Source organism: Plecotus auritus (genome assembly GCF_963455305.1).
Source record: "Plecotus auritus genome assembly, chromosome: 1".
Taxonomy (NCBI): domain Eukaryota; kingdom Metazoa; phylum Chordata; class Mammalia; order Chiroptera; family Vespertilionidae; genus Plecotus; species Plecotus auritus.
The window spans coordinates 170,621,368-170,647,544 of NC_137770.1; the positions used below are offsets into that span (position 1 = coordinate 170,621,368).

Below are 26,177 nucleotides of genomic sequence, written 5' to 3' on the forward strand. Positions count from 1 at the left end.
CTTGTTTTTTGCAGTAGGCTTGTAGAGCTATGAACTTCCCTCTCAAGACTGCTTTCACTGTGTCCCATAGATTTTGGATTGTTGTGTTTTCATTGTCGTTTGTTGCAATGATGTTTTTTATTTCCTCTTTGATCTCTCTGGTAACCCACTCATTGTTTAATAGCATGCTATTTAGTCTCCATATGTTTGATTTTTTTGGATTGTTTTTATTGTGGTTGATTTCCAGTTTTATGCCACTGTGATCTGAGAAGATGCTTGATATGATTTCTGTCTTCTTGGATTTGAAGCGACTTTGCCTGTGTCCAAATATGTGGTCTATCCTTGAAAATGTTCCATGTGCACTGGAAAAGAATGTATATTCTGTAGCTTTGGGGTGAAATGTTCTAAAGATGTCAATTAAGTTAATCTGATCTGGTGTGTCATTTAGTATTGCTGTTTCTTTGCTGATTTTTTGTTTAGTTGATTTATCCAGTGGTGTCAGTGGGGTATTCAAGTCCCCTACTATGACTGTATTGCTATCAATTTCTCTCTTGATATCTTCCAGAAGTTGTTTTATGTATTTGGGTGTTCTTGTATTGGGTGCATATATGTTTACCAGAGTTATATCTTCTTGTTGAATTGCTCCCTTTAGTATTATGTAGTGGCCTTCCTTATCTCTTGTTATGATCTTTGTTTTGAGGTCTATTTTATCGGATATAAGTATCACAACTGCAGTTTTTTTTCTCATTTCCATTTGCCTGAAAATATTTTTCTATCCCTTCACTCTCAGTCTGTGTGAATCCTTTGTTCTGAGGTGGGTCTCTTGCAGACAGCATATATATGGATCATGTTTTCTTATCCATTCAGCTACCATATGTCTTTTGATTGGTGCATTTAATCCATTTACGTTTAATGTTATTATTGATAAGTACATGTTTATTGTCATATTTTTTCTTAATGTTTGTGTTTCTTTTTGCCTTTCTCTTTCTTCTTTTTACAGCAATCCCTTTAGCATTTCTTGCATTGCTGGCATGGTAGTGATAAACTCTCTTAGCCCTTTTTTGTCTGTGAAGCTCCTGATTCCACCTTCAATTCTGAATGATAGCCTTGCTGGGTATAGTATTCTTGGGTTCAGTCCCTTGCTTTGCATCACTTTGTAAATTTCATTCCATTCCCTTCTGGCCTTGAGTGTTTCTGTTGAGAATTCCATTGATATTCTAATAGGAGAACCCTTGTAGGTAACTTTCTGTCTCTCTCTGGCATCCTTTAAGATTCTTACTTTGTCGTTGGTGTTTGCCAATTTAATTATGATGTGTCTTGGTGTTGGTCTTTTAGGGTTCATCTTGTTTGGGATTCTATGTGCTTCTTGGACTTGCATGGTTTTTTTCTTACCAATATCAGGAAAGTTTTCTGTCATTATTTCTTCAAACAGGTTTTCTATTCCTTGCTTCTCTTCCTCTCCTTCTGGCACCCCTATATGCGAATGTTGTTTTGTTTTGTGTTGTCCCAAAGCTCCCTTAGGCTCTCCTCTTGCTTTTTAAGTCTTCTTTCCAGTTGCTGCTGTGTTTGTGTGTTTTTTCCTACCTTGTCTTCTAATTCGCTGATGCGGTCTTCAGCCTCTTCTAGTCTACTGTTTAAGCCTTCCATTGTGGTTTTTTTTTTTAATATATTTTATTGATTTTTTTATAGAGAGGAAGGGAGAGGGATAGAGAGTTAGAAACATCGATGAGAGAGAAACATCGATCAGCTGCCTCCTGCACACCCCTTACTGGAGATGTGCCCACAACCAAGGCACGCGCCCTGACCGGAATCGAACCCGGGACCTTTCAGTCCGCAGGCCGACACTCTATCCTCTGAGCCAAACCGGTTTCGGCCCATTGTGTTCTTTATTGCAGCTATGTCATTCTTCATCTCCTCTTGGTTCCTTTACATGTTGGCCACATTCTCATTCAGCTCCTTATAATTCTCATTGAGTTGTGTGTATTTGTCATCCAGCCGTTTGAGCATCCTTAGAACTATTACTCTGAATTCTTTCTCTGGTATGTTGATAGCCTCAATTTCATTTAACTCCCTTTCTGGTGATTCCTCTTTTTCTTTCCTTTGGGGATTGTTTTTTTGTCTTCCCATGTTTCCCTGTAATGTTTTAATTGTAGATCCAATTGCTTTGCTACCCAGGTTGTTTTGGGGATGGTGCTACTGGTGTAATGTCTCAGTTCTCCTGGGCTTGGTAATCTAGTGTAGCTCCCTACTTGAGCTATTTGGGTTCTCTTGATGTAGGCCTGCGAGCTAGAGAGGCACAACTGCGGTGTTTAGAAGTCAGCAGCCATGGAGGGGGGTGTCCCAATTTTTGCTGTCTTGCACCCTTGCATGCCCAGCGGAGACTCACAGTGGCACCCAGGAACTGTCTGTTGGGGTGATGGGCTCAGGGGGCCTGTGCTCTGGAAAGGCGTGACTGTGGTGTCCAGAGTTCTTTAGTTGTGGGGTGGGCAGACTCAGCTTTTGCTGCTGCAGCTGTGGTGGATAGGCGCTCGCTCCCAGTGGAGACTCAGAGGCCACCTGCAAGGCACACTGAAGTACTCTGAAGGGCCCTGGCAGTGTAGCCGCATAATTGAGGAGTCTGTGGGCAGGTATCCAGGATGAGTGAATTCAGAATTTCTACTGTGGGGCAGCGTGCCCTTTTCTGTGTGGAATCACACCCAGGAGAGTCTCACAGCTGCTCCCCGGTGCTGCCTGCCGGGTGGTGTGCCCGGGATGCTTGCACGCTGGAAACGCGTGAATGTGGTGTCCAGAGTTCTGCTGCTGGGGAGGGGGAAGTTGCACTTACTGCTGCCGAGCGGTGCACCTTTGGAGGTGGAGGTCCCAGGGTCCATGGGTCTGCAGCTGGGACAGCAGGATTTTGGCTGGAGTGGCTGCTGGGTTGCGGGGCAGTTCCAAGGCCTATCTGATTGGTGGTGCTGATGAGTTCTTAAAAAAGGCCGTTCTTCCCTTCAAGATGGCGTGGGCTCCAAGCCAGAGTCCCACAGTCCGGGGAGTGCCTGCAGCGGTGGTAGTCTCTCCCTGTCCAAGAGAGCCTGGTCTGCCAGCCCCTGCTGCTCCTGCGAGATTTAACTGTCCCTCACTCACACACTCACCACACACATCCACACACTCTCCTTTCATCCCCTCACTCACTCACTTTCTCTCCCTCACCTCTGCCAGCCGCCATCTTCCTCCTCTCGAGAGGATATTCTTAAAATATTAATTACCACTGGTTTTGATTATTTTTAAAATGTTAACTCACTGGTCACTTCTGATTGTTTCTTGTTTTCTTTTAATTTGGCTAATAAAAACAGTTTCTAGGAAGTGGGAAATATGTAGAGGAAAATAGTCCTTTTTTCTTTCACCTATCTTCTTTAATTAGTCTACTTTTAAATGAATGCAATGTTAGACTAAATAAGTCACTGATTTCAGATATTGGATAAAGATCTTCTTGCATGTTATCTAATGACAAAAAGAGAATAATTTCAGTGAAGATGTTTCCCTTTTAATTCTTTAATTTGGCTTATATTAAGTTGTATTCAAAAGAGTGAAGATCAGCAAATATATACCATATTAATACTTGGGACTGAAATACCGTCTACAGGGCTTTTTTTCTTGTCAAGTTTTTATTTCACTTTTTGTTTATTTTTGACAGTTGTCTTTTAGGGAGCATATTATCTTTTTCAGACAATGAATGAGTTTCCTTAGTCAAGAAACTGTAGCCCTAACTGACGGTTTGGCTCAGTGGTTAAAGCATCGGCCTGCCGACTGAAAGGTCCCAGGTTCAATTCCGGTCAAGGGCATGTACCTTGGTTGCGGACACATCCCTAGTAGGAGGTGTGCAGGAGGCAGCTGATTGATGTTTCTAACTCTCTATCCCTCTCCCTTCCTCTCTGTAAAAAAATCAATAAAATATATATATTTAAAAAAAAAAAGAAACGGTAACTTACAAAAGTCTTTCCTGTTAAAGAGCTGTATTCATGTTTTATTTAAGCACAATAAAATATAAAAGGGCAGAAAAAAACATTTTAAGCAAAACTTTAAAAATATAGTCAGTGTTGTGGAAATCTTAGATCTTGTGAATATTTTTGTGAAGTTTAGACATCCTTTAATTTTCTTCCAGCTTGTGTAATGAATACAAAATCTTGTGGTTTGTGTAATTTGAAACATATTTAAGCAGTGTGAGGTAGGAACCCTTTGAACCAGAGTAGGTAAAATTTGAGCTACATTTAAGGAAATGTGTTTTCTTTTTTTAGGTTTATTTTAAATGCTGTGTTGACACCCTATCTACTCTAAGTTTGTTGGGAACTAGGAACCTTAATAAAGTTTTCCTCCATTTACTTTGAAAAAGTAAAACATGGTGGGAGCATAAATCAATATTGCTTTGTAAAACAAACTTGCATGGACCTCAGATGCACAGTGTTAGATTAATAATAACTTGTGGTATATGGTGTATGGGTGCACTGTCATCATTGGTCCATGAGTTGGTTTATTAAGTTGCGATTATTTACATATTTGTTACCTTTGAAAATTATTGAGTGAACAACTGTGAATTGCCTCTGACATGAGAAATATAACTTGCATCTCCCAGCTTCTCCTATCAATGTCATCTGGAATTGGAATTGCTTAGGTTTTTGACATTTGCCAACATGTCTGTCAGAAATTTTATGCCAGTTTTCATTCACATAAGCAGATTGATCATTATGCACTTCAGTGTCTGCTTTGTCACTGACTTTGAATCTACAGAACCACAAAAGGTCTGTGACTGACATGATAAATAGAGAAGCATATTTATTGAGCCAGGTTTTTTCTTTGTTGAGTCAAAGTCTTACGTCCTAGAAACACCATAGTTTCCAAAGTAACTCTCCGGCCATTCTCCTCCCTCTCCAGGTTATCACAGTCTTGAATTTTGTACTTTCTATTTCCTTACCTTTACACACATACGTACACATTTTTATCACATGTACACATGATCACATGATATATTATTTAGCTTTACTTGTTTTCCAACTTGATTAAAAGTATGTAATACTTTTAACCCTGCTTTAGATGCCTCTATGCTTATGATACTCAAATATCTATCTGTAAGTCACATCTTTTTTCTGAACTCCAAACCCATATATCCTGCCACCTTGAATCTCTAACATACAGCTCAAAGTTAACATGCCTAAAATGTTAATTGCCTCGTTTTACCCCTCCAAATCTCCTTTATCCGTAGCTTCCTTCATCTCAGTGGATCCCAGTTCCTTCAGAGATCTTGGGATCATCATTTTCTCTCCTAACCCATGTCTGTTTGTCCACAAAAAATATGTTCCTTATCACTTTCAAAATATATCTAGACTTTTGCTTCTGGTCATAATGGGGTAATGGATACTGGACTTGTCCTCTTGCTGAAAACAACTATAAAATTGATTAAGTATGTGAAACACTTGTGTGAAGGCAGTGTGCAGAATCCTGAGAGATGGGGAGCACACACAGTGAACCCCCTGTTTAGCCTGGTCTGGTGCCTGGGGTAGTTTCCAGACCACAGCACGACTGTGGGGATCCAAGTGGAACACATTTTTCCTGTTGCGCTGAGGAGGCAGAGTCTGGATTTGGGGGCTGCTGGACCTGCCGAGACCTGCAGAGTGCTTACCGGAAAGGAGGGCACAGCACAGAGCTGAGGCACCAGATGCTCATCAGAGGATGTTCCCCAATGTTCATTGGACTGCATTTGTGCAGGGCGAGACTCTACGAGGCCTGATGCAGACGGCTGCGATAATCTAGAGTGGAGTGAGGATGTTAGAGGTTGGGTTACACAGTGTTGGAAGATGACGTTCCAGCCCAACTCAAATGGAGAGACCTTGTTAACATTCCAGGCATTGAACTGAGACACCAGAAAAACATGCCTTAAGAGCAAAGACCACCCTTTATACCCAAGACAGTGTGTTTGTCTGGGTCCCATTAGGAGGTGGAAATTGCACAGAATTTGAATAGGGAAAATTTAAAGAATCATTAAACTTCAGTAGTGGAATAACTGTAAAAATGTCAAGTGAACTTGAAAGGGTACCCTAAGGTTGAAGGAGATAACTAAAGAAAGGACAAACTTGTAAAAGGATCCCTTCCCTAAGAGTTAGCCCCAGACCTCATTGAAAAAGCTATGGTTTTATCCCAGTGGATGGAGGAAAAATTCAGTGGACTGTCTGGGCCACAACTGGTTCACAGGAGCCAGAAAGCAGGAAACAATGCTGGTGCACAGGCTGAGGCTGACAGGTGACCAGAGGGTGTTTGGGAGCCCACTGCTGCCAGAGAGATGCACAGTGTGTGATGCTGGTGTGCAGAGGGATGCAGGAAATAATCCTCTGGGCACAGGTGAGCTCAGGTTGGTGGGTGGGGTACAGAAGGGAGTCAGGGAGCCCCTGCTGCTGGGAGGCTTGGGGTACACCAGTGTCTGCATTAGGGGGGCGGCGGCGAGGTGGTCACTGGATTCAGGCTAGGGCTTTGAGGTTATGAAGGATTATGCACTTTGGGTTTGCTCATGGACCAGAATGCCACCAGTTATACACATACACAGGCACCACTGATACCCCCTTCCTCCTACAACGTTCCTATGATGCCCTCTACTGGTAAAACTCAACATTGTGCTTGCTGATAGAGAAATGCTTAGAGTTCAGTCCATTATCTTAAATAATTTGGGTGAATTTGGAGTTGAGAGGCAGTAGATTGATAAAAAGCTAGACCTGTCCTGGCCAGTGTGGCTCAGTTGATTGGAGCATTGTCCCATACACTGAGAAGTGGCAGGTTCTGTTCCTGATCAGGTCACATACCCAGATTATATGTTTGATCCCTGGCTGGGGCTCATGCGGGAGGCAACCGATAGATGTTTCTCTCATCTCTCTCTCTCTCTCTCTCTCTCTCTCTCTCTCTCTCTCTCTCTCTCTCTCTCATCTCTCTCCCCCCCCATGTCTCTCTCCCTCTCTCTTTCTCCTTCTCTCTCTTTCTCTCTGCCTCTCTCTAAATAAATAAAAAACATATTCTCGGGTGAGGATTTTAAAAAAGGCAGAAAAAGAAAAGCTAGACCTGCTCAACAAGGCTTACAATCAAGCCACAGAAAGATAAAAAGAGGTGCCAGTTACCTCCTTAAAACAAACCTTCCACAGGTCCAACATACAATAGCAAATTACTGGAAATAGGAAGAAACAGGAAAGTGTGATTTACAATGCAGAATGAAAGTTCTTGGTTGTTACTAGAAACAGACCTAGAGATGATGCTGATGTTAGAATTACCAAATAAAAGTATTAAACCTTTTTAAAGGAAAATATGGTCCATGGATGGGGAATCTCAGAAAAAAATGGAAACTAAGAAAAATCAAATGGAAAGTCAAGGACTAACAAAGCATAGTATCTGAATTGAAATCATTTATTGGATGGACTTAAAATCAGACAACATTTGGCAGAAGAACTGGTCAGTGAGCTAGGAATCAGATTAATTGAAATAATTTGGAAAAAAGAAAGAAAATGCATGGGGAAAATGAGCAGAGCCTCAGTAACTGGACAATATCATGCTATCTAACATATATGTAATTGGAGTTCTGAGAGAAGGAGACAGAAAAATGTCTCAGAAAAAGTTTTTGAAAAAAACGATGGTGAAAATTTTCTGAAATTGGTGAAAAACATCAACCTAAAAATTCAAGAAACCTCTAATCTTGGAAAAAATAAATTCAAAGAAAACAACACTTAAGCACATAGTACTCACACTGATGAAAATTAATGATGTAAAGAGGAGCCTTGAAAGTAGAGTGATGGGGAGGGAGAGATGAAGAGGAAACATTAGGGAAATAATAGGACTGATGCTGCCTGGCTTGTGTTGCTCAATGGTTGAGCATTGACCTATGAACCAGAAGGTCAAGGTTTGATTCTCGATCAGGGCACATGCCCAGGTTGCAGGTTCCATCCCCAGTGGGGGATGTACAGGAGTCAGCCAATCAATGATTCTCTCTCATCATTGATGTTTCTCTCTCTCTCTCCCTCTCCCTTCCTCTCTGAAAGCAATAAAAATATATTTTAAAAAGTAGGAATGATGCCTAACTTCTCAGGAGCAATGCGAACTGGAAGCAATGGGTTAGCTAGTATCATTAAGAAAAATCAGCAAAAAAAATAAGCTTGTTAATCTGGAATTCTGTTTTCTTACAAAAATAAAGGTAAAGACATTTCCAATAAATGAGAGTTGAGAATTTTGTTAGGGAAGAAAAGCTTTTCATAGATCTTGCAGCAGACTTCCCCAGAGGCCCCATTTTTGCTCAGCTATGGGCTGCGTGGCAAGGAAGACTGGGACCTGGCATCTCATCCTCTGGAATAAAGTTCCTGTCATCAGGGCAGAGAGAAATCAGTTGTGTAGGCATCCAGCAGTGTTTGTTACGTACGAAATAAATTACTTGTATAATCAGGAAAAAGTGCCAAAGCTCTTTGTTATTTGGTACATAGGTGCAAGAAAAGCAGAAAATAAGTCATTTGTTGTTAGCTTGACCATCAGCCGATTCTTAGAAGGCTTTATAGAAAGTCTTTGGACATGGCTTTGTATTTCCTCCATATGCATTTAGTGTTCAGACATCGTGCTGGCCACTGGGCATAACGAGATAAATCCTACATCTTGACCTCAGTCTGCTGGAAAGATAAGCAGACAGCTCTTACTTGTCAGTGACCACCTTCTAGGCAGTGTGCCTTCTTTTTCATAGAGCAAATGGATTTCCTTTAGAAACACCAGTTAGGAAGCAGTTAATTCAACTGGGATCGTCAGGGAATGTTTTACAGAATAATAGTAACAGCAGCAATGTTTGTCCTTTATTGAGGGCCAGGTGCTGTCCTGAGTGCTTTCATCAGTCTTATGTGTTAAGAGTTATCCTTGTTTTTATAAATTTGGAAACTGAGGCTTATATAAGGAAATTGCCTGAGGGCATTCAATTAGTAAGGGGCAAAGTCAGGGTGTAAATCTAGGACAGCCTGACTCCACAGCCTGTGTGCTTAACCAGATGCAGCAAGGGCTCTGGACTGACTTGCAGTCTCTTCATTAAAGCATATCACCTTTTCAGTAGGTTATAAGTTAACTCACACCAGGTATTCTTGGAAGAGTTATGTTTTTTGCTTATTCACGTCTGTTATAGTTTTACAAGTATTCTCATGGGGAAACCACTCACTAAATTGTAAATTAAAATAATCCAGGTCACCTGCAGGAGAATGTTGACTCCTTGTTTGGTGTGTTTACCTTTAATTTACTCATGTAACCTCTAGAAGTCCAAGTGCAATTTAATTGACTGGTAATTTTACAAGACAAAATTAGAACTGGCCACTGCCACCAACCACATGCTCTGTGACCCAATAAGGTGCTAAGTTTCCTGGGCTTCAGTTTCCTCTTGTTTTAAGTGATGGAGCTGGTTGGATTAAATGATCTGAGCTTTCTTAAATATTAAAATTAAGCCATACATTCGCTGTTTGGGGACCTTTTGGTGTTTGAATGATTTAAATGCCTAGACATACATACTTAATGAGCAAAGTGAGTTTACCTAAATTCAGAGAACTTAGACTGTCCTTTTAGTTTAATGCTGTGCAAGCAGCCATTAATTTGCATGCAGCAGAAAAGATTTTTCATTTAAGTAGAGTTGCAAAGTAGTTAATTGATGATAAAATTCTGACCTCGATAAAAATTCTGAGTCTGAACTAGCAAAGGTCTTTTGTGTGAATACGGTGAAGGGGCAGAGGGGAGTGGGCAGAATTTTCTTTCTTTCCTTTTTATTTTATTGTGGCTCAATGCACATAGAATTAATACTATAGCAGAAAAAGGTGTAGTTATAGGACCTTGGGGTCCTCTCTATTCAGCTGCCAAATGGGGAGAGAAGAACTAAGATAGCACTCAGGAGGCTTGTTAGCATTCCTCAGCTGGAAGTGGCACACATCACTTTGGCTCTCATTCCTTTGGCCAGAACTCGGCCACATGGTCACACTGCAAGGGAGGCTGGGAATTGTGCTTCACTGTGTTCTCAGGAAGAAGGGTAGTACCGGGTACATAGACACAGAGGTATATGAAAAACTAAATGAGTGGAAAAAATCAAGACAGTTATTAACTCTAGGAAAAACAAACAGTTGTACAAGGAGGGGATAAAATAAAGACCATAATAACAGCGAACGTTTGTTGTGTACTTACTCTGTACTAGGTTCTGTTCTAACTGCTCACATGTTTCATATATTAGTTTACTTAAAACATTTATTTTTACAGGTGAATGTTGATTTCATCAAAAATGTATCACTGTATTTATTGGATAAATGGGATAGGGAATGAGAGTGGAGTAAAAACCAAACATCATCTTTTATAATAGGAAAAATAATGTGGGAATAATGTCTACATTTTATAGTATCTGAAACTAAACAGTCAAGACATGACAGGTTATGATTGTCATTTGGAAATAAAAAGGTGGATATCAGTAGCAACAACGGAAAAAGCAAACTCTGCAGGGTGAGCAGTTCGGGTATGGGGTGATTGCCCTCGTGCTATTGTGCTCTCTAGGCATGTTGATAAATATACAAGTACCTGTTATAAGAGAAACGGTCAAGAGAGAGAAAATGAAAACGATGTGTAGTGTTCATTATGTGTACCTTATTTTCATGCAGAACAGAGATGGTTTTGTAAAAATCACTAAATAATGGAGCCTTACATGGAAAGAAAGGGAACTAAAAACACATTTCTAGACCTGTGTTTGTGCCATACTTTATTGGCCAAGTCAAACCTTGGGTTTACTTCAAATTTTAATGAGAATGATGATCTCTTACAGTTACTTTAACTTCTAAATTCTAGGTATTAGAGCCAGCCGTGGGCAAACTACGGCCCACGGGCCGGATCCGGCTGGTCTATCCGGTTCTCTTGCTCTCCCCTCCGCTCCTTTACTTTGAATTTATATTAGTTCACACAAACACTCCATCCATGCTTTTGTTCCGGCCCTCCAGTCCAGTTTAAGAACCCATTGTGGCCCTCGAGTCAAAAAGTTTGCCCATCCCTGTGCTGATTTTTGTTTTTAAACTATGTCTTAATGTGAAAGTATGGGCTTCAAAGCTAGATTTGCATGCAGCCAAATGCCTTGTTTAATTCTTGCCTGATATCCTGGGTCATAGTCACTTAGCTACATGTTTTCTCAGTAACAGTTTATATAAGTAGTCAAATTAGTTTAATCATTTGCATCCAGTAGTTTTTTTAACCAATGAAAGTATAACAGAAAAAGTACAGAAGTCACAGTGCACATACAGCTTAATGAACTTCTATAGTGAGCACAGCCTCGTTGCCAGCCCTCGGCTCGGATCCAGAAACAGAGCATTGCCAGGCACGCCTAGAACTGACATCAACGTGGACTAAAGTTGCAAAGTGATTAATTGCTGATAAAATCCTTTTAGTATTAAGAATGAATTTATCTCCCTTTGACTGATGAAATTGTGTTAATTTCTATTATTTCCAAAATTGGTCAAAGGTTACGAACTTTTAGTTATAAAATGAATAAATTCTGAGGATCTAATATACAGCAGGGTGACTATCGTTAATGATACTGTATGTATACTTGAAATTTGCTCAGATCTTAAATGTTCTCACCACACACAGGTAACTATGTGAGGTAATGACTGTGTTAATTTGATTGTGGTAAATATTTCATAGCATATACATATATCAAGTCAACATGTTGCATACTTCAAATATATACAATTTAATTTGTCAGTTTATCTGTCAAGAAAATGGCAAGAAAACAACAGAACATTACCGTTATCCCAGAAGCCCCTTCCATTCACTTCCATGAAAGGATCAGTCCCTAGCCGACTTCTAACCTCCTAGATTAGATTTTGAACTATGAATAAATGATATCTAGCAGTTGTGTAAAATCATACATGTAGACACATGTACTCACATATTTCCTTTAAGTAAAAAAATATAAATATGTATGCATAAACACTGTACACATTTATACTTTCAGATTTTTTTTTTTTTTTTTTTGAGGGAGAGGGGTTGCCAGTTCTGTTTATGGCTTCCCGAGGTTATACATTTAAATTTGGTTCATATGAGAAGTATATTTATTTATTCCTTTACTATTTCTTAGGACTCATCATAAAGGCATGATGATCTAATAGGAAAACTGTTATTCCAGGTCCAGTGGCACTGCAGAGCGAGGATGGTGGCAGGAGCCAATTTCTACATTGTTGGACGAGATCCCGCTGGCATGCCTCATCCAGAAACGGGGAAGGACCTTTACGAGCCAACTCACGGCGCCAAAGTGCTGACAATGGCCCCTGGCCTAATCACTCTGGAAATAGTTCCCTTTCGTGTTGCAGCTTACAACAAAAAAAAGAAGCATATGGATTACTATGACTCTGAACAGTAAGTTTTACATCCTCTGCACATATCTGTGAAATACCTGTATTCTCAGCTGCCCCCCGGGCTTTCCTGTGCTGTCTCATCTTTACAGCTTCACTGATGACAAGCTTCGTCGTACCTAATTCAGAGAAAGGCAGACCAAGGAAACTAATTTCTCGATATCCCAGAAGTTAGAAATAAAATATTGAGTCTGGTTTTATGATTACAGGAATTTTGTCTTGAAGTATTTAAAGGCAGAATTGACATTTCTATGTCCGCCATATCTACTGTACCTTAGCATACAGAAGTGGTCCAAGGACGTAGTGATGAACATTGCTCTGCTAAGCCTACATCATTTATGTAGTGAGAAAGTTTAATATTCTTGCAATCACTATGTGACAGGCACTATCCTAATTATTGTACAGATGTTAATTCTTCCCTACAGCAATCTTATGAGGTAGGTGCTGATATTATTCCCAGTGTATAGATTAGTAGTAAGCTGAGGCATACAAAGGTCAAATAACTGTAAAAGATCACGTAATCAGTAAATGTCAGCTCAACAACTGAACCTAAGCATGGTGGCTCCACAGTTGGTGCTCCTGACCAGTAAGAGTGCAGCTTCTTTCTTCAGAGATCTTAGGAGGAGCAACAAACTAGCAGGCTTTTAGGACAAATTATTGGTAGTCTTAAGAATGGATTTATTGATTGATGAAATTTTATTAATTTCTATCTGTAGATGCTATCAGTAGGTACTACTCTCCATGATATAGAGTGGTAAGGTGAGGCTTTAGAATCCGAAATCATGGGTTCTAGCCCATCCTTGTTGTGTGACTTGAGAGTCCTATGTGCTCTCTCACCTTGTTCTTCATCTTAAGAATGATGGCCGTGGACAAGGTGATTCCTGCCTTGCTCAAAATCTGTAGTTCTTTCCATGTTCTGTCGCACCTACTTATTTTTATGTCTTTTTTAAAAAATATATATTTTATTGATTTTTTACAGAGAGCAATAGAGAGTTAGAAACATCGATGAGAGAGAAACATTGATTAGTTGCCTCCTGCACACTTCCCACTGGGTATGTGCCCACAACCAAGATACATGCCCTTGACCGGAATCGAACCTGGGACTCTTGAGTCCGCAGGCGGACGCTCTATCCACTGAGCCAAACCGGTTAGGGCTATTTTTCTGTCTTAGTATAGTGGTCGGCAAACCGCAGCTTGTGAGCCACATGCAGCTCTTTGGCCCCTTGAGTGTGGCTTTTCCACAAAATACCACGGCCTGGGCGAGTCTATTTTGAAGAAGTGGCGTTAGAAGAAGTTTAAGTTTAAAAAATTTGGCTCTCAAAAGAAATTTCATTCATTGTACTGTTGATATTTGGCTCTGTTGACTAATGAGTTTGCCGACCACTGTCTTTAGTAAGTGCTTGTACATATGGATTATTTTCTTGATTGCTGCTTATTTAGTATGATTACATCTGCTTATTTAGTATACCTGCTTTTTTAGTACAAGTTACAGTTCATGTTCAGTAAATAGAACCGATAATTATTTTTTACTTATTTTTTATCAGTGTCACCTCTACTGATGGGTACTAATTGAAAATTGACGGTAGTAACCTTCGATCTGAGAGCTCTCATTCTTTTTTCTTTTCTTTTTTCTTTTTATTATTGTTTGAAGTATTACAAATAGTAGTACATATGTCTCCTTTTTTTTCCCCCCATTGACCTCCCCGCCGGCCTCCCCTACCCCCCAGTACATGCCTTTACCTGCCCCTCCCCCCCAGTGTCTTGTATTCATTGGTTATGCTTATATGCATGCGTACAAGTCCTTCAGTTGATCTCTTACAGCGCCCCCCCCCCAACCTCCCCTGCCTTCCCGCTGTAGTTTGACAGTCTGTTCAATGCTTCTTTGCCTCTGTATCTATTTTTTTCCCCATTTCTTTCCTTTAAAAAATCTTGCATTCTTTTTTCCATGGTTGTTTACAGTTGACTCTATGTTGAGAAATGATCTTGACCTGACCCTGACCCTGTATCTTCAATTGGTGTGGCCCATTTTGTAACACTGGAAACAAGAAAGGAAAAGAAACCTTTTTTAAAAATAAAAACATTCTCTTGTTTCTAAGAGGGCCATATATGTGTCATTTAATTTCTTTGAGATAAGTGATAAGTTGTCTGAATAAAGAAAGACTATTATCAGAGGAGTTTGTTGGCTTCTCATTTAATAACATAAATAATTCTGGAGAAAAAAAAGCAACTATAAAATTCATGTTCTAAGAGTTTTAAATAGACTGTTTCTACCAAAGTGATGCCTTAGAAGCTTAAGAAAAAAGAATTTGAAGAAAAATAAAAGCAATTATAGTAAACCTTGAACTATGCTACCACAAAAGGTAATTGAAAGTGAAAATATAAATTAAATATTAAGGAAAGTAAAATGTTTAGAATATAATTCTGTCCTTTTGTGGTTAAAATTAATGTAGGGTCACCAACAGGGTTTCTAACTTACAATAGTTTCCCTTAACTGCAGTTTTGCTTTCCATGGTTTCATTTACCCTGCTGTCAACTCTGGTTCGAAAATATTAAAGGTAAACTTCAGAAATACACAATTTTCAGGTTTTAAATTGCACACCATTCCGAGTAGTGTGATGAAATCTCAGGCCATCTCATCTGTCCTGCCCGGGAACACGAATCATCCTTTTGTCCAGCATATCTGTGCTGTGTGTTCCCCGCCTGTTAGTCACTTAGTAGCCATCTCAGTTATCAGATTGAATGTTGCAGTATCACAATGCTTGTGTTCAAGGAATTCTTATTTTACTTAATAATAGCCCCAAAGTGCAAGAGTAGTGATGCCTACAATTCGGATATGCCAAAGACAAGCTGTAACATGCATCCTTTGAGTAAAAACGTGAGTACAGTTATATAATTTGAGAGGGGCCACATTTGCATAACCTTTATTACAGTATACTAGTATTGTTCTATTTTATTATTAGTTGTTGTTAATCTCTTGCTGAGCCTAATTTATAAGTTAAACTTTATCATAGGTATATATGTATAGGAAAAAACATGGTATATATAAGGTTCAATACTATCTGGGGTTTCAGGCATCCTCTGGGGAGGGTCTTGGAATGTACACCCCTCAGATAAGGGTAGAACTACTGTACTTATTCTAGGGAGAAGCCTACTTTGGAAATTCTTTTGGAAGCTCCCCAGCATTGCCTTTCTACAAGTTTATAAAACATTGAGTGTCAGAGATGGAGTGCTGGGCCAGGAAACTTTGCTTCTCACCCAGCATGCAATGTATTGGTTTAATTGTGTATGAGATGTTTTGAAAGTAATGATCAGTCACTTACAGAGAGAGGAGAGAAAAACAGAATCATTCAGCTAGTGGCCAAATGCATAAAACTCAGGTGCATTTACATCATTACGAGTTCAGGAGACAAAACTAAAGAGAGACAGAGCTTTTCTTTTACATGATCCTTGTGCCGCTGTTTCATTACTGTGGCTTCTTTGCATGATCAGCTGATTTAATCACATGCAGGACCCTAGAACTCATCTGTATGTAGTTAGTTGACTAATGGGCTGGGAGGCCCTTGATAACTTTCATGTTTCCTGGGTAATATTGCTTTAAGTCTCTCTTTTAATCATTCAAAAGCTAAATAATTACATCAGTTCTCATAAGATTTTCCAATGATGAATTCTATATTAGTTGCATGAGCAGCTCATTTTCTTGGAATTTTTTTTGAGTTAGCAAATCTTAATAAATTGTAACTTGGGAGGCTATAAAACTGCCTTAGTTTTCTAAATTTTTATATTGTGTTCAAATATAATTAAGTTGATGGGAATATGTTGGAAAGTGATTAAAATTTTGTGGAAAGGCAATAGTCTTTGATGTAGTGAGAAAACAGTTATTAATTATGTGCCTATGATGTTGGCTTAGATTTGATTAATGGACATTGTTCAATGCCAACTTTTATGTAATTAATGATTTTATAGCTTTTGATTTGACTAAATACCAGTGTAAGACAAGGTTTAGGGAGAAAAAAACAGCTTCATAAAAATTTCAGGCAAGATATTATTGATAGGAATTATGATAAAAATCATCTGTTTATACTTAGGAAGTTAAGTAGGTTCATATTAGCTATAATAGAGACTCAAGGAAATTTAGTTTTAGGACTATAAGATTAAAGTCCCTTCTTTCAGATATTACAAACTTTTAGGGATACTTGTTTGGGGGGTAACTTTTTTCTCCTTTAAGCAGTAAATCTTTGTATTTGGGTAAATGTAAGATTATGATTCACGTGATTGAAATAGCAGCTAACAAAAAGCACACATGAGTGAATGTGCCTTTTGGAAATGGGTAAATGAAGGGACAGGTGGATGTAAATGTTTGCTGTTCAGTTATTTCCACATTATCAATAGAGTATTTTTTTTTGTATTTTTTATATACTGGAGTATACTCAAAATCATATAGTATTAGTGTCATTAAAAAAATACACATTCTGGGTGGGGGTGGGATAGAAGGAGGCCAATGAGGAAAAAAAGGGGACATATGTAATACTTCCAACAATAAAGATTTAATTAAAAAAACACATTCTAATTGTAGGTGTCCTTCAAGGCCTTTTCATATATTCTTCCCTTCTTTTGTGTACTTTCCACAGGAAAGCTCATTTATTATAGCAGTTTCTTTACGGTAACTCTTTTTTTTTATATATATATATATTTTTATTGATTTCAGAGAGGAAGGGAGAGGGAGAGAGAGATAGAAACATAAATGATGAGAGAGAATCATTGATTGGCCTCCTCCTGCATGCCCCCCACTGGGGATTGATCCCGCAACCCTGGGCATATGCTCTGACCAGGAATCGGATCGATGACTTCTTGGTTCCTGGGTCGACGCTCAACTGCTGAGCTACACCCGGCTGGGCTGTGGCAACTCTTAAAGCTATATATATGTCACTGTTTCCAGATGCTGTGTCAGCTTTCTGTTGCTGGCCACACATTATCACAAATGCAGTGGCTTTAAAACAGTCTTCATTTATTTTATTTTTTTTTATTTTTTATTATTTTTTTTAATATATTTTATTGATTTTTTACAGAGAGGAAGGAAGAAGGATAGATAGTCAGAAACATCGATGAGAGAGAAACATCGATCAGCTGCCTCTTGCACACCTTCTACTGGGGATGTGCCTGCAACCAAGTTACATGCCCTTGACCGGAATCGAACCCGGGACCTTTCAGTCCGCAGGCCGACGCTCTATCCACTGAGCCAAACCGGTTTCGGCAAAACAGTCTTCATTTATTACCTCACAGTTCTTTAGGTCAGAAGTCTGGGTGGGCTAAACTAGATTCTGGCCAGGCTGGGCTCTTACCTGAAGGTTCTAAAAAGAATCCACTTTCAAGATGACCCTTGTTGGCAGAATTCAGTTTGTTACAGTTTTAGGACTTAGGTCCCTGTCTTCTTACTGACTGTTGGCTGAGGATTGCTCTCTGCTCCTACGGTAGAAGCCACTTTGAGGTCCTTCCCTGTGGGCCCTTCCATCTCAGCCTAGAGCCTCCGTCATGGCGAATATGTCTCATGCTTCAGCTCTCCCTGACTTCCCTTCTTCCATCAGCCAAGAAAATCTTCTTTTAAAGGGCTTGAATAATTAGGATAGACTGACTCAGATAATTTCACTATTTTAGGTCAGTACTTTAGTAACTAATTGTGTCTGCAAGGTCCTTTTGCCATATGATAACATATCATGGTAGTGATGCCATAGGGTGAAGGTCATGAGGGCCATCTTAAAATTCTGTCTACCCCACTAATGGGCATTTCTGCTTAGATTTCTTGATATTACTTAAAATACCCAGAAACAACATTCCCTTTTCCTCCACCTATTTTCAAATCCTAAATTTCCTTAGTTACTTGTTCTTCCCATTATATAGAGTCTTTAAGTCCTTTTTCACCTCACTCTTCACATCTAAGTTTTGTCATGTTGACCACTGAAATACTGCTTCTGTGTATTCTTTTCTTTCCCTTTCTTGACATGTGGTCTTTTTAATACATAAGAATTTTTGTCAGAGTACAGAGGAACTTTCTTTTCCATTAACTCATAAAATAAAATACTTTGCTTTCATTAATTTTGATGTTTCTTCTGAAAACTTCTAGAAGTTTTTACTGTAATTGCATGAATTTACTGAGCATCATCCTGTGTTTGTAGATCTTTGCATATTCAAGGGGTGTTATAGCATGACTGTTAATAGATAGGATCTAATTTCCAGTCTATTGTATTCTCTTCTTTGTTTGTACATTTGAATCATAATTAGGGATGTACTAGTATTTGTATCTTTGAAAATAAAGTTATATATTATATTTGTATATAATAGTCTTATTTTAAAGTCAACAGCGGATATTGATATTAGGACAAAACTTTCTAGCTTTGCTAGGCTTTATTCATTCATAAACTATTTATTGAATCTGTACTACGTACATGAAATTGCTAGGTATAGGCACAGTAATTGGAAATAGGTAAATATTATTGTTGCCCTCATGGGACTTATATTCTAGAGAAGATGACAGGCGGTAAACCAGTAACCACAGTTAATTAAGGGTCATAAGTGCTTTGCAGAAGACTTATAGGAAGCTCTGCCAGCACTTATCTCACCACTTCTGGGTTATCAGGGATGGGTTCCTGGAGCAAGTGACATTTGGGATGAGCTCCAAAAGATAGTAGGCATTTCCTTGATAAAGAAGGAGGTAATAGCATTCTGGACAAAGGGATAAACACATGCAAAGATCCTGAGGTGAAAAGATTTATGGAATATTTGAAAAGAAGGCTAGGTGGGGTAGAACAGAGAGTGAAAGGAGGAGGATGATATAGACAGGGACCAGATAAGGCAGTTCTATGAAAGGTAGGAACTGGAATAGATTATTTATTTGTTTGTTTGTTTTGCTTTGTTTTGTTTTTAAAATTTATCTCAGAGAGGAAGGAAGAGGGAGAGAGAGATAGAAACATCAATGATGAGAGAGAATCATTGATTGGCTGCCTCCTGCACACCCCCTACTGGGGATTAAGCCTGCAACCTGGGCATGTGCCCTTGACTGGAATCAAACCAGGACCCTTCAGTCTGCAGGCCGATGCTCTATCCACTGAGCCAAACCGGCTAGGGCTATTTATTTATTTTTATTAACATTTTTTTTCAATTATAGTTTACATTCAATATTATTTTGTATTAGTTTCAGGTGTACTAAGCAGTGGTTAGACAGTCATCTACTTTACAAAGTGTTCCCTCTGTATTTTCAGTACCAGACTGATACCATACATTGTTACTACAATATTGATTTTTAAAAGATAGAGTTGGTAATAGTATGCATTAGATATTAGGATGTTCAGGTTTTTGGTAATTAGGTTACATTACACAGATTGATTCTCCTAAGAAATTAACTAAAAATTCTGGATAAAAGAAAACATTTTCATCAAAGTATTGATAAGATGATAAGATAATGATAAGATGATTATAAGAACTGTAAGGCCAAACTCTTAAGTGAAGGCTGGAGTCCAGGTAAGCTGAGCACTGAAGCTGCTCTCATCCTGGTAGACCTAGCACACTTGAGTATTGATTATCATGGTCCTGTCTTAGGTCACAGTCCAGCAGGAGACAATCCTGTTAAGTTGGGACTCCTTCCCACCTCAGTGTAAGGAGGAACCTGAAGTGAACCCAGTCCACTCCCCTGGGAGAAGGTGAGCGGAGCACTGAGCTTTATATCCCGGAGCCCAAACTCTGCTCCAGTGGACCAAGCACATATTATTTGGATGCATCAAAACAAAACAGTAAACAGCCAGAAAGTCTTCATCTCACACACTGGTTTTAGATGGTTCTTGACCAGATGTGCCTCAAAGTATTCAGTAAAAGCAAACAAAATCCTTCTGGGGCGTTAACACCTTTGTTTTAGGACTCATCTTATTCCAATAAATAATTACACAAGCTGACTGAACAATTTCAGCCCAAAATGAGAAAGTACACAGGAAACGGAGCATCAAAGCCAGAAAAAGTGGAAACTACAGTCAGCAGAACAGACCTGCACAGACTTCGCGCAATAGAATTACCAAATAATAGATTGCAGAAATAGCTATGCTTGCGTTGTTTATAAGAACGAAGATAAGTTTGAAACTATCTGCATGGCACATAATCATAAAGAAATAACCTAGCAATACAGGCAAGAGAAAATTGGGAGGGGAGGTCATTGTTATCAACACATTTCCAAGACCCTGGAATTTAAATCAAGAGGTTTATTCTCAAAAGCATGGGTTGCAAGCCCGGGAGACACAGCTTCCAGTACAAACAAAGCGAGTTCTGAAGAGGGAGAGGTAGGGCAGGGCATTTAAGGACAAAAACCACAGGAGGCCGACCTTTAAGGGGATTGATTGGGAAGGGAAGCAGAGCTGTGAGTATGCACTCTACATTTTCTGGGTGGTTAGGCAACCGGGCTTTCCAGTGTTTGCTAATTTAGGATCAGCAGGTGGAATCATGAGATACGACCAAGGGTCAGTATCATAACGTCAGCAGAATTGTCACAAGACACTGGCCACTGCCTGGGTTTTCCTTGGAGCTTGCAAAACAAAGCTGTAAAACAAGCAATGTTTAAACAGTATAGGGAGTGCAGTTTGTCACAGTTCAAACTGCAAAGCTGCTTAGTCACTCAAGCAGAGCCAGAGACCAAATTGCAAAAAAGAACCAGATATTTGGTCACAAAACTGTGATATTAAAATCCTCAGTGTCAAGGTGTGTATTTGTGCCAGCAGGAGTTAATGGGAGCTTAGGTTTGCCTAGATTGTGACAGGAATTGGGAGATATGGATTGACTCAAAACATCTTTAGGAGACACAGTCATTAGGATTTAAAGTATAATTGCTATATTAAATGAAGGCTGATTTTTTTCTTACTAAATACATAAATCTAATATCTTCTCTCATCCTCCCCTCTCCTCCTGGATTTCAAAACAAACACCACCACCAACAATAAAACATTTTAGTTCAGTGTTCCCTGGAATTCCAGAGGTGACAGGCAAGGGGTTTTAATGGAAAGAATTGGTAGGTATAAAAATACAATGGAATTAGTGTAGTGATTGTGTTTCTGACAACATCATTATTTTATACAAGGTACATGTTATGCTTTCTACAATAATACTGTGATTCTGAAAGTGTTCTGATAGCAAGATTCTGACTTTACATTTTATAAAACAGTTCATAAACAAAATACTTTTTTGCATTTTGCTCCCTTAATTAAGAGACATTTATTAACCAATATACTGATAATTTTCTCCCCAATTTTTATGGAATACTTCCTTTGATCAGCAATGAAATAGATAATATGGAAATGTATATTATTTGTCTTTATCCATTCATAGACCACTCTAGAGAAGTAGAGAAGCTTATGTTTTCTAGAAAAAAAATAAAAGTAATCTTTTTCTCTCTTTGATGGTTAACATTAGGAATGAATGATACTTAAGGAGATTTCATAGTATTTTCTTTTTTAAAAAAATATATTTTTATTGATTTCATAGAGGAAGGGAGAGGGAGAGAGAGAGATAGAAACATCAATGATGAGAGAGAATCATTGATTGGCTGCCTCCTGCATGCCCCCTACTAGGGATCAAACCCATAACCCCTGGCATGTACCCTTGACCGGAATCGAACCCAGGACCCTTGGGTCCGCAGGCCGACGCTCTGTCCACTGAGCCAAACCAGCTAGGGCCATAGTATTTTCATTATAAAACCCAGCACTACCCATGTGCTGCTTTTCATCAGTCATAACATTTATAAGAGAGAAGGTGGTTGTGGGCAGAGGGACATGCACTGAGAAGTAGCCAACAGCGGAAGCCCCGATTAGAACTCTAGTGAGCTGGCGCAGATGGAAGATTTATTGTTTTAGAGCCAGGGAGACCAAGGTAGCCTTGAATTAGTGCAGGTCAAAGGTCTCCTCTTTCTCTATTTCAAAACCCTGACCAGGTTTGACTCCTCTGGGAGGATGAATGGACACACCTGCCAGTACTAGAGGAAAAGTGGAAGAAGCAATGAGACAGTTCCCAGGGAAATGTTTCCCTTAGTGTTAGTGCTAAGAGTAGAGTGATCTGGGGCTCCCAGCAGAGCATTACAAGGTATTCCTAATACTCCAGCTGGTGGAAGGGAAATAGGTCTCCGTGATGTTCCTAGGGGCAGTTCCTCCTTCATGGTGAGTGGGATACCCTGATTTGATAAATTCTCAGGTGAATAAAGGATGAATGGAATGAGTTTTCCCAGTGGCCAACCAATGAATATGTTTTAAATAAAATTATGGAAGTATTTAAAAGGAGAAAAAGAGCACTCATGTCACCACCCATTATTTTATGTGCTTTGCTTATAGTTTTCTGTGCATTCATTTAACATAGCTGAGCATAATTGAGTGTATAATACAGTAGAACTTTGTTCTTGCTTTTTATTATTTACTTTTCATGAGCATCTTTCCATGCTGTTAGAAGTTCTCTGTGCACATCTCAAGGCTCCTTATTGTCAGTTCTGGTACTGTACTGTGCCATGAGTCCTGATGGGGTGTGTGCAGTGAATGATGACAGGGATGAATGGTGACAGGGATGAATGATCACACTGTGTAGGTCCCTGTGTGCTTCAGAATGAGACTGGCGGGAAGGACTTCTACTCATGTCTTTAGGTATCACTGAGGGATTGTGGTATCTGCCTGTCCCACCTAGTCCTACTTCTTCTCACCCTTTCCCCTTACAAACATGGGGTATCGTTTTTCTATACCTGTGCCTTCAAATGCTGCACTACTTACTGAGATCAGGCTGTGATCTCCCTTGAGTGTAGAGCTGTGCCGTATCCAGTCACTGATCTGGTAAAGAGGTCCAGGAGGAAATAGCCACAAATCATATGTTCCATGAATTGATCTTTCCCCTTCTATTGTGCCAGTTAGCAGGCTTTCTCAACTCAGCCCTGTTGACACTTGGAGCCACATAATTCATTGTTGTGGGCACCTGTCCTATTTGTTGTAAAATGTTGGCCCTGGGGAGGAGGAGATAAGGTAGCAACCAATGGTTTGTAACAATATTGACATATTTGGGTATCTTATGCTCTCCTTTTTAAAAAATATTTTTATTGATTTCAGAGAGGAAGGGAGAGGGTAAGAGAAATAGAAACATCAATGATGAGAGAGAATTATTGCTAAGCTGCCTCTTGCACGCCCCCCACTGGGGATGGAGCCCACAACCCGGGCATGTGCCCTTGACCAGAATCGAACCAGGGACCCTTCAGTCCACAGGCCAATGCTCTATCCACTGAGCCAAACCAGCTAGGGCCCTTATGCTCTTCTTACTTATTTCATCATTGACAAATGAAAAAGAAGCATTCCTTTTTCCCTCAGAGACTTCTTCCTACTTTGATATTTGGAGCTGATCTATGTGTTTTCAGAGTACTAGACATCCTGGTTTCTAAATAAATGAAGATAGTCACATATGCCACAATAGTAGAAAGCAGATAACAAAAACATTAAGAAATCTGTGACAAATAGAAAGGAAATTGTTTAACATAGTTAGACCAATGTCCTTGTTACCTAGAATTCAGTACTTGGGTTCACTTAATTTTTATGGTTAACTTGTAAATAATTAAGCTCTTTGGGCTTCTACTTTTTAAAAACGCTTTGAAAATGTATCATTTCTGTCTGTATAACCTCCTGCCTTAGTGGGAGGCCTTGTACAGGGCACAGCATCCAAGCATGTCAGCGGTCTGCTTAGAACAGTCCTGGGCAGCCTGCTGAGGGGAGCTCAGCCAGATGCCTCAGCCCAGGCAATTTTATGTGGTGATGGGCATCTAAGAGCTTCCAGGATTAGTTTCCTGAAAATTGAGCCATTCTTCAGTAATCAGAGGCTCTTTTTTTCAGAAGCAGATGAAAAGTGATGTAACTTTTTCTAATTGAGGGAGCACAGAAACCCAGAATTTTGCCCAGCAGGATATTTGTGGATCCTTTTGAAACCTGTTCATTGGCACTCAGTTAAAAAACCCCTGTTCTCAAGCTCAGAGATACAGAGAACAGATGGGTGGTTGCCAGAGGCGGGAGGGAATGGGTGAAGTTAGTCAAAAGCTACAAACTTCTAGTCATGGGGATGTAATGTCAGGCATGGTGACTAGACCTAATAATACTGTATTGCATATTTGAAAGTTGCTAAGCAAGTAGATCTTAAAAGTTCTCATCACAAGACAAAATGTTTGTTTTTGGTAACTGTGTATGACAATGGATGTTAACTAGGCTTATTGTGGTGATAATTTCCCAATACAGATATCCAACCATTATGTTGTTCACCTGACATTAATACAATGTGATATGCTAATTATACCTCAGTAAAGAAAATGAAAAGCCACCAAAAAACCCCTGCTCTCCTACACTGTTAATAGATTACAGATTTTGTGACCCGGTATGGTAAAGAAAATTGAGTTGACTGCGGTGACTTCAGGAAACCCTGGCAATTTGATATTTGACTGATTGTCTGATAGAAGCAGTTTTCTAACTTTTATTTGTAAGACTGAGATGGTGTGAGGAAAACATGATGAATTAAGGATTGGGTTCATTAAGTTCTAAAGGTTTTGCGTATTTCAATTGGTCTTGGTTTGGAAATAAAAGTTTTGAAATTTGTCATGTATGATGTCATCCACTGCTTTCTAGTTCCTAGAAAGACAAAAAGCTATTTATCTGGTTGTGAAAAGATGATTTTTTTTTACCTCATTCTTAAGAATTCTTAGTCGTTGGTGTGTATGTACTGTATCCTATCTAATAAAAGAGTAATATGCAAATTAACCATCACTCCGCTACACCCTCAAGCCACGCCCACAAGCCAATCAGGAGCGAGTATGCAAATTAACCCAACCAAGATGGCTGCAGCCATGGAGAGAGCAGGAGGCTTGGGTTTCCCCAGCAATGGAGGAAGCCAAGCTTTCCGCACACCCTGGCTGGCCTAGGCCTCCACTCAAGGCTACAAAGTTTCAATTATAGTAGATAAATAAATCCCAACAAAAATGGTGGCAGTCACGGAGCTAGAGAGAGCAGGAGGCTTGAGTTGCCCCCGGCGATGGAGGAAGCCAAGCTTCAGCAGCCCTGGCCTGCCTTGGCCTCTTCTGCTCAAGGCTAAAAAGTTTCAATTATAGAAGATAAATAAATCCCAACAAAAATGGCTGCAGCCACGGAGCAAGCAGGAGGCTTGGATTCACTCACAGCTACAAAGTTTCAATTATAGAAGATACGTAAATCCCAAATACCAGGGCCTTCGCTTGGGTCGCTGGAGGCATGGCCAGCCTGCAAACCACCACAGGTCCCTCACCCAGGCAGCCCCATGCCCCAAGGGAACCCCCACCCTGATCCAGGACACCCTTCAGGGCAAACCAGCCAGCCCCCAGCACCAGGCCTCTATCCTATCTAATAAAAGAGTAATATGCAAATTGACCATCACTCCAACACACAAGATGGCTGCCCCCATGTGGTCAAAGATGGATGCCCCCATGTGGATACAAGATGGCCACCACAAGATGGCCAGCAGGGGAGGGCAGTTGGGAGGGACCAGGCCTGCAAGGGAGGGCAGTTGTGGGTGATCAGGCCAGCAGCGGAGGGCAGTTGGGAGGGACCAGGCTTGCAAGGGAGGGCAGTTGGGGGCAATCAAGCCTGCAGGGGAGGACAGTTAGAGGTGACCAGGCCTGCAGGGGAGGGCAGTTAGGGGCAAACAGGCTGGCAGGGGAGCAGTTAGGCATCAATCAGGCTGGCAGGGGAGTGGTTAGGGGGTGATCAGGCTGGCAGGCAGAAGCGGTTAGGGGCA

General features: G+C 40.0%; 1 protein-coding gene across 3 annotated transcripts in view; it reads left to right on the forward strand.

The window, feature by feature from the left end:
- PAPSS1 (3'-phosphoadenosine 5'-phosphosulfate synthase 1) overlaps window positions 1-26,177 on the forward strand; it is a 181,015-nt gene that overhangs the window by 149,116 nt on the left and 5,722 nt on the right. For all 3 annotated transcript variants that reach the window (XM_080642893.1, XM_080642892.1, XM_080642891.1), the window contains one exon: window positions 12,152-12,381. In XM_080642893.1, coding sequence (XP_080499019.1) covers window positions 12,152-12,381 — 230 coding nt within the window. The remainder of the gene's footprint in view (window positions 1-12,151; window positions 12,382-26,177) is intronic.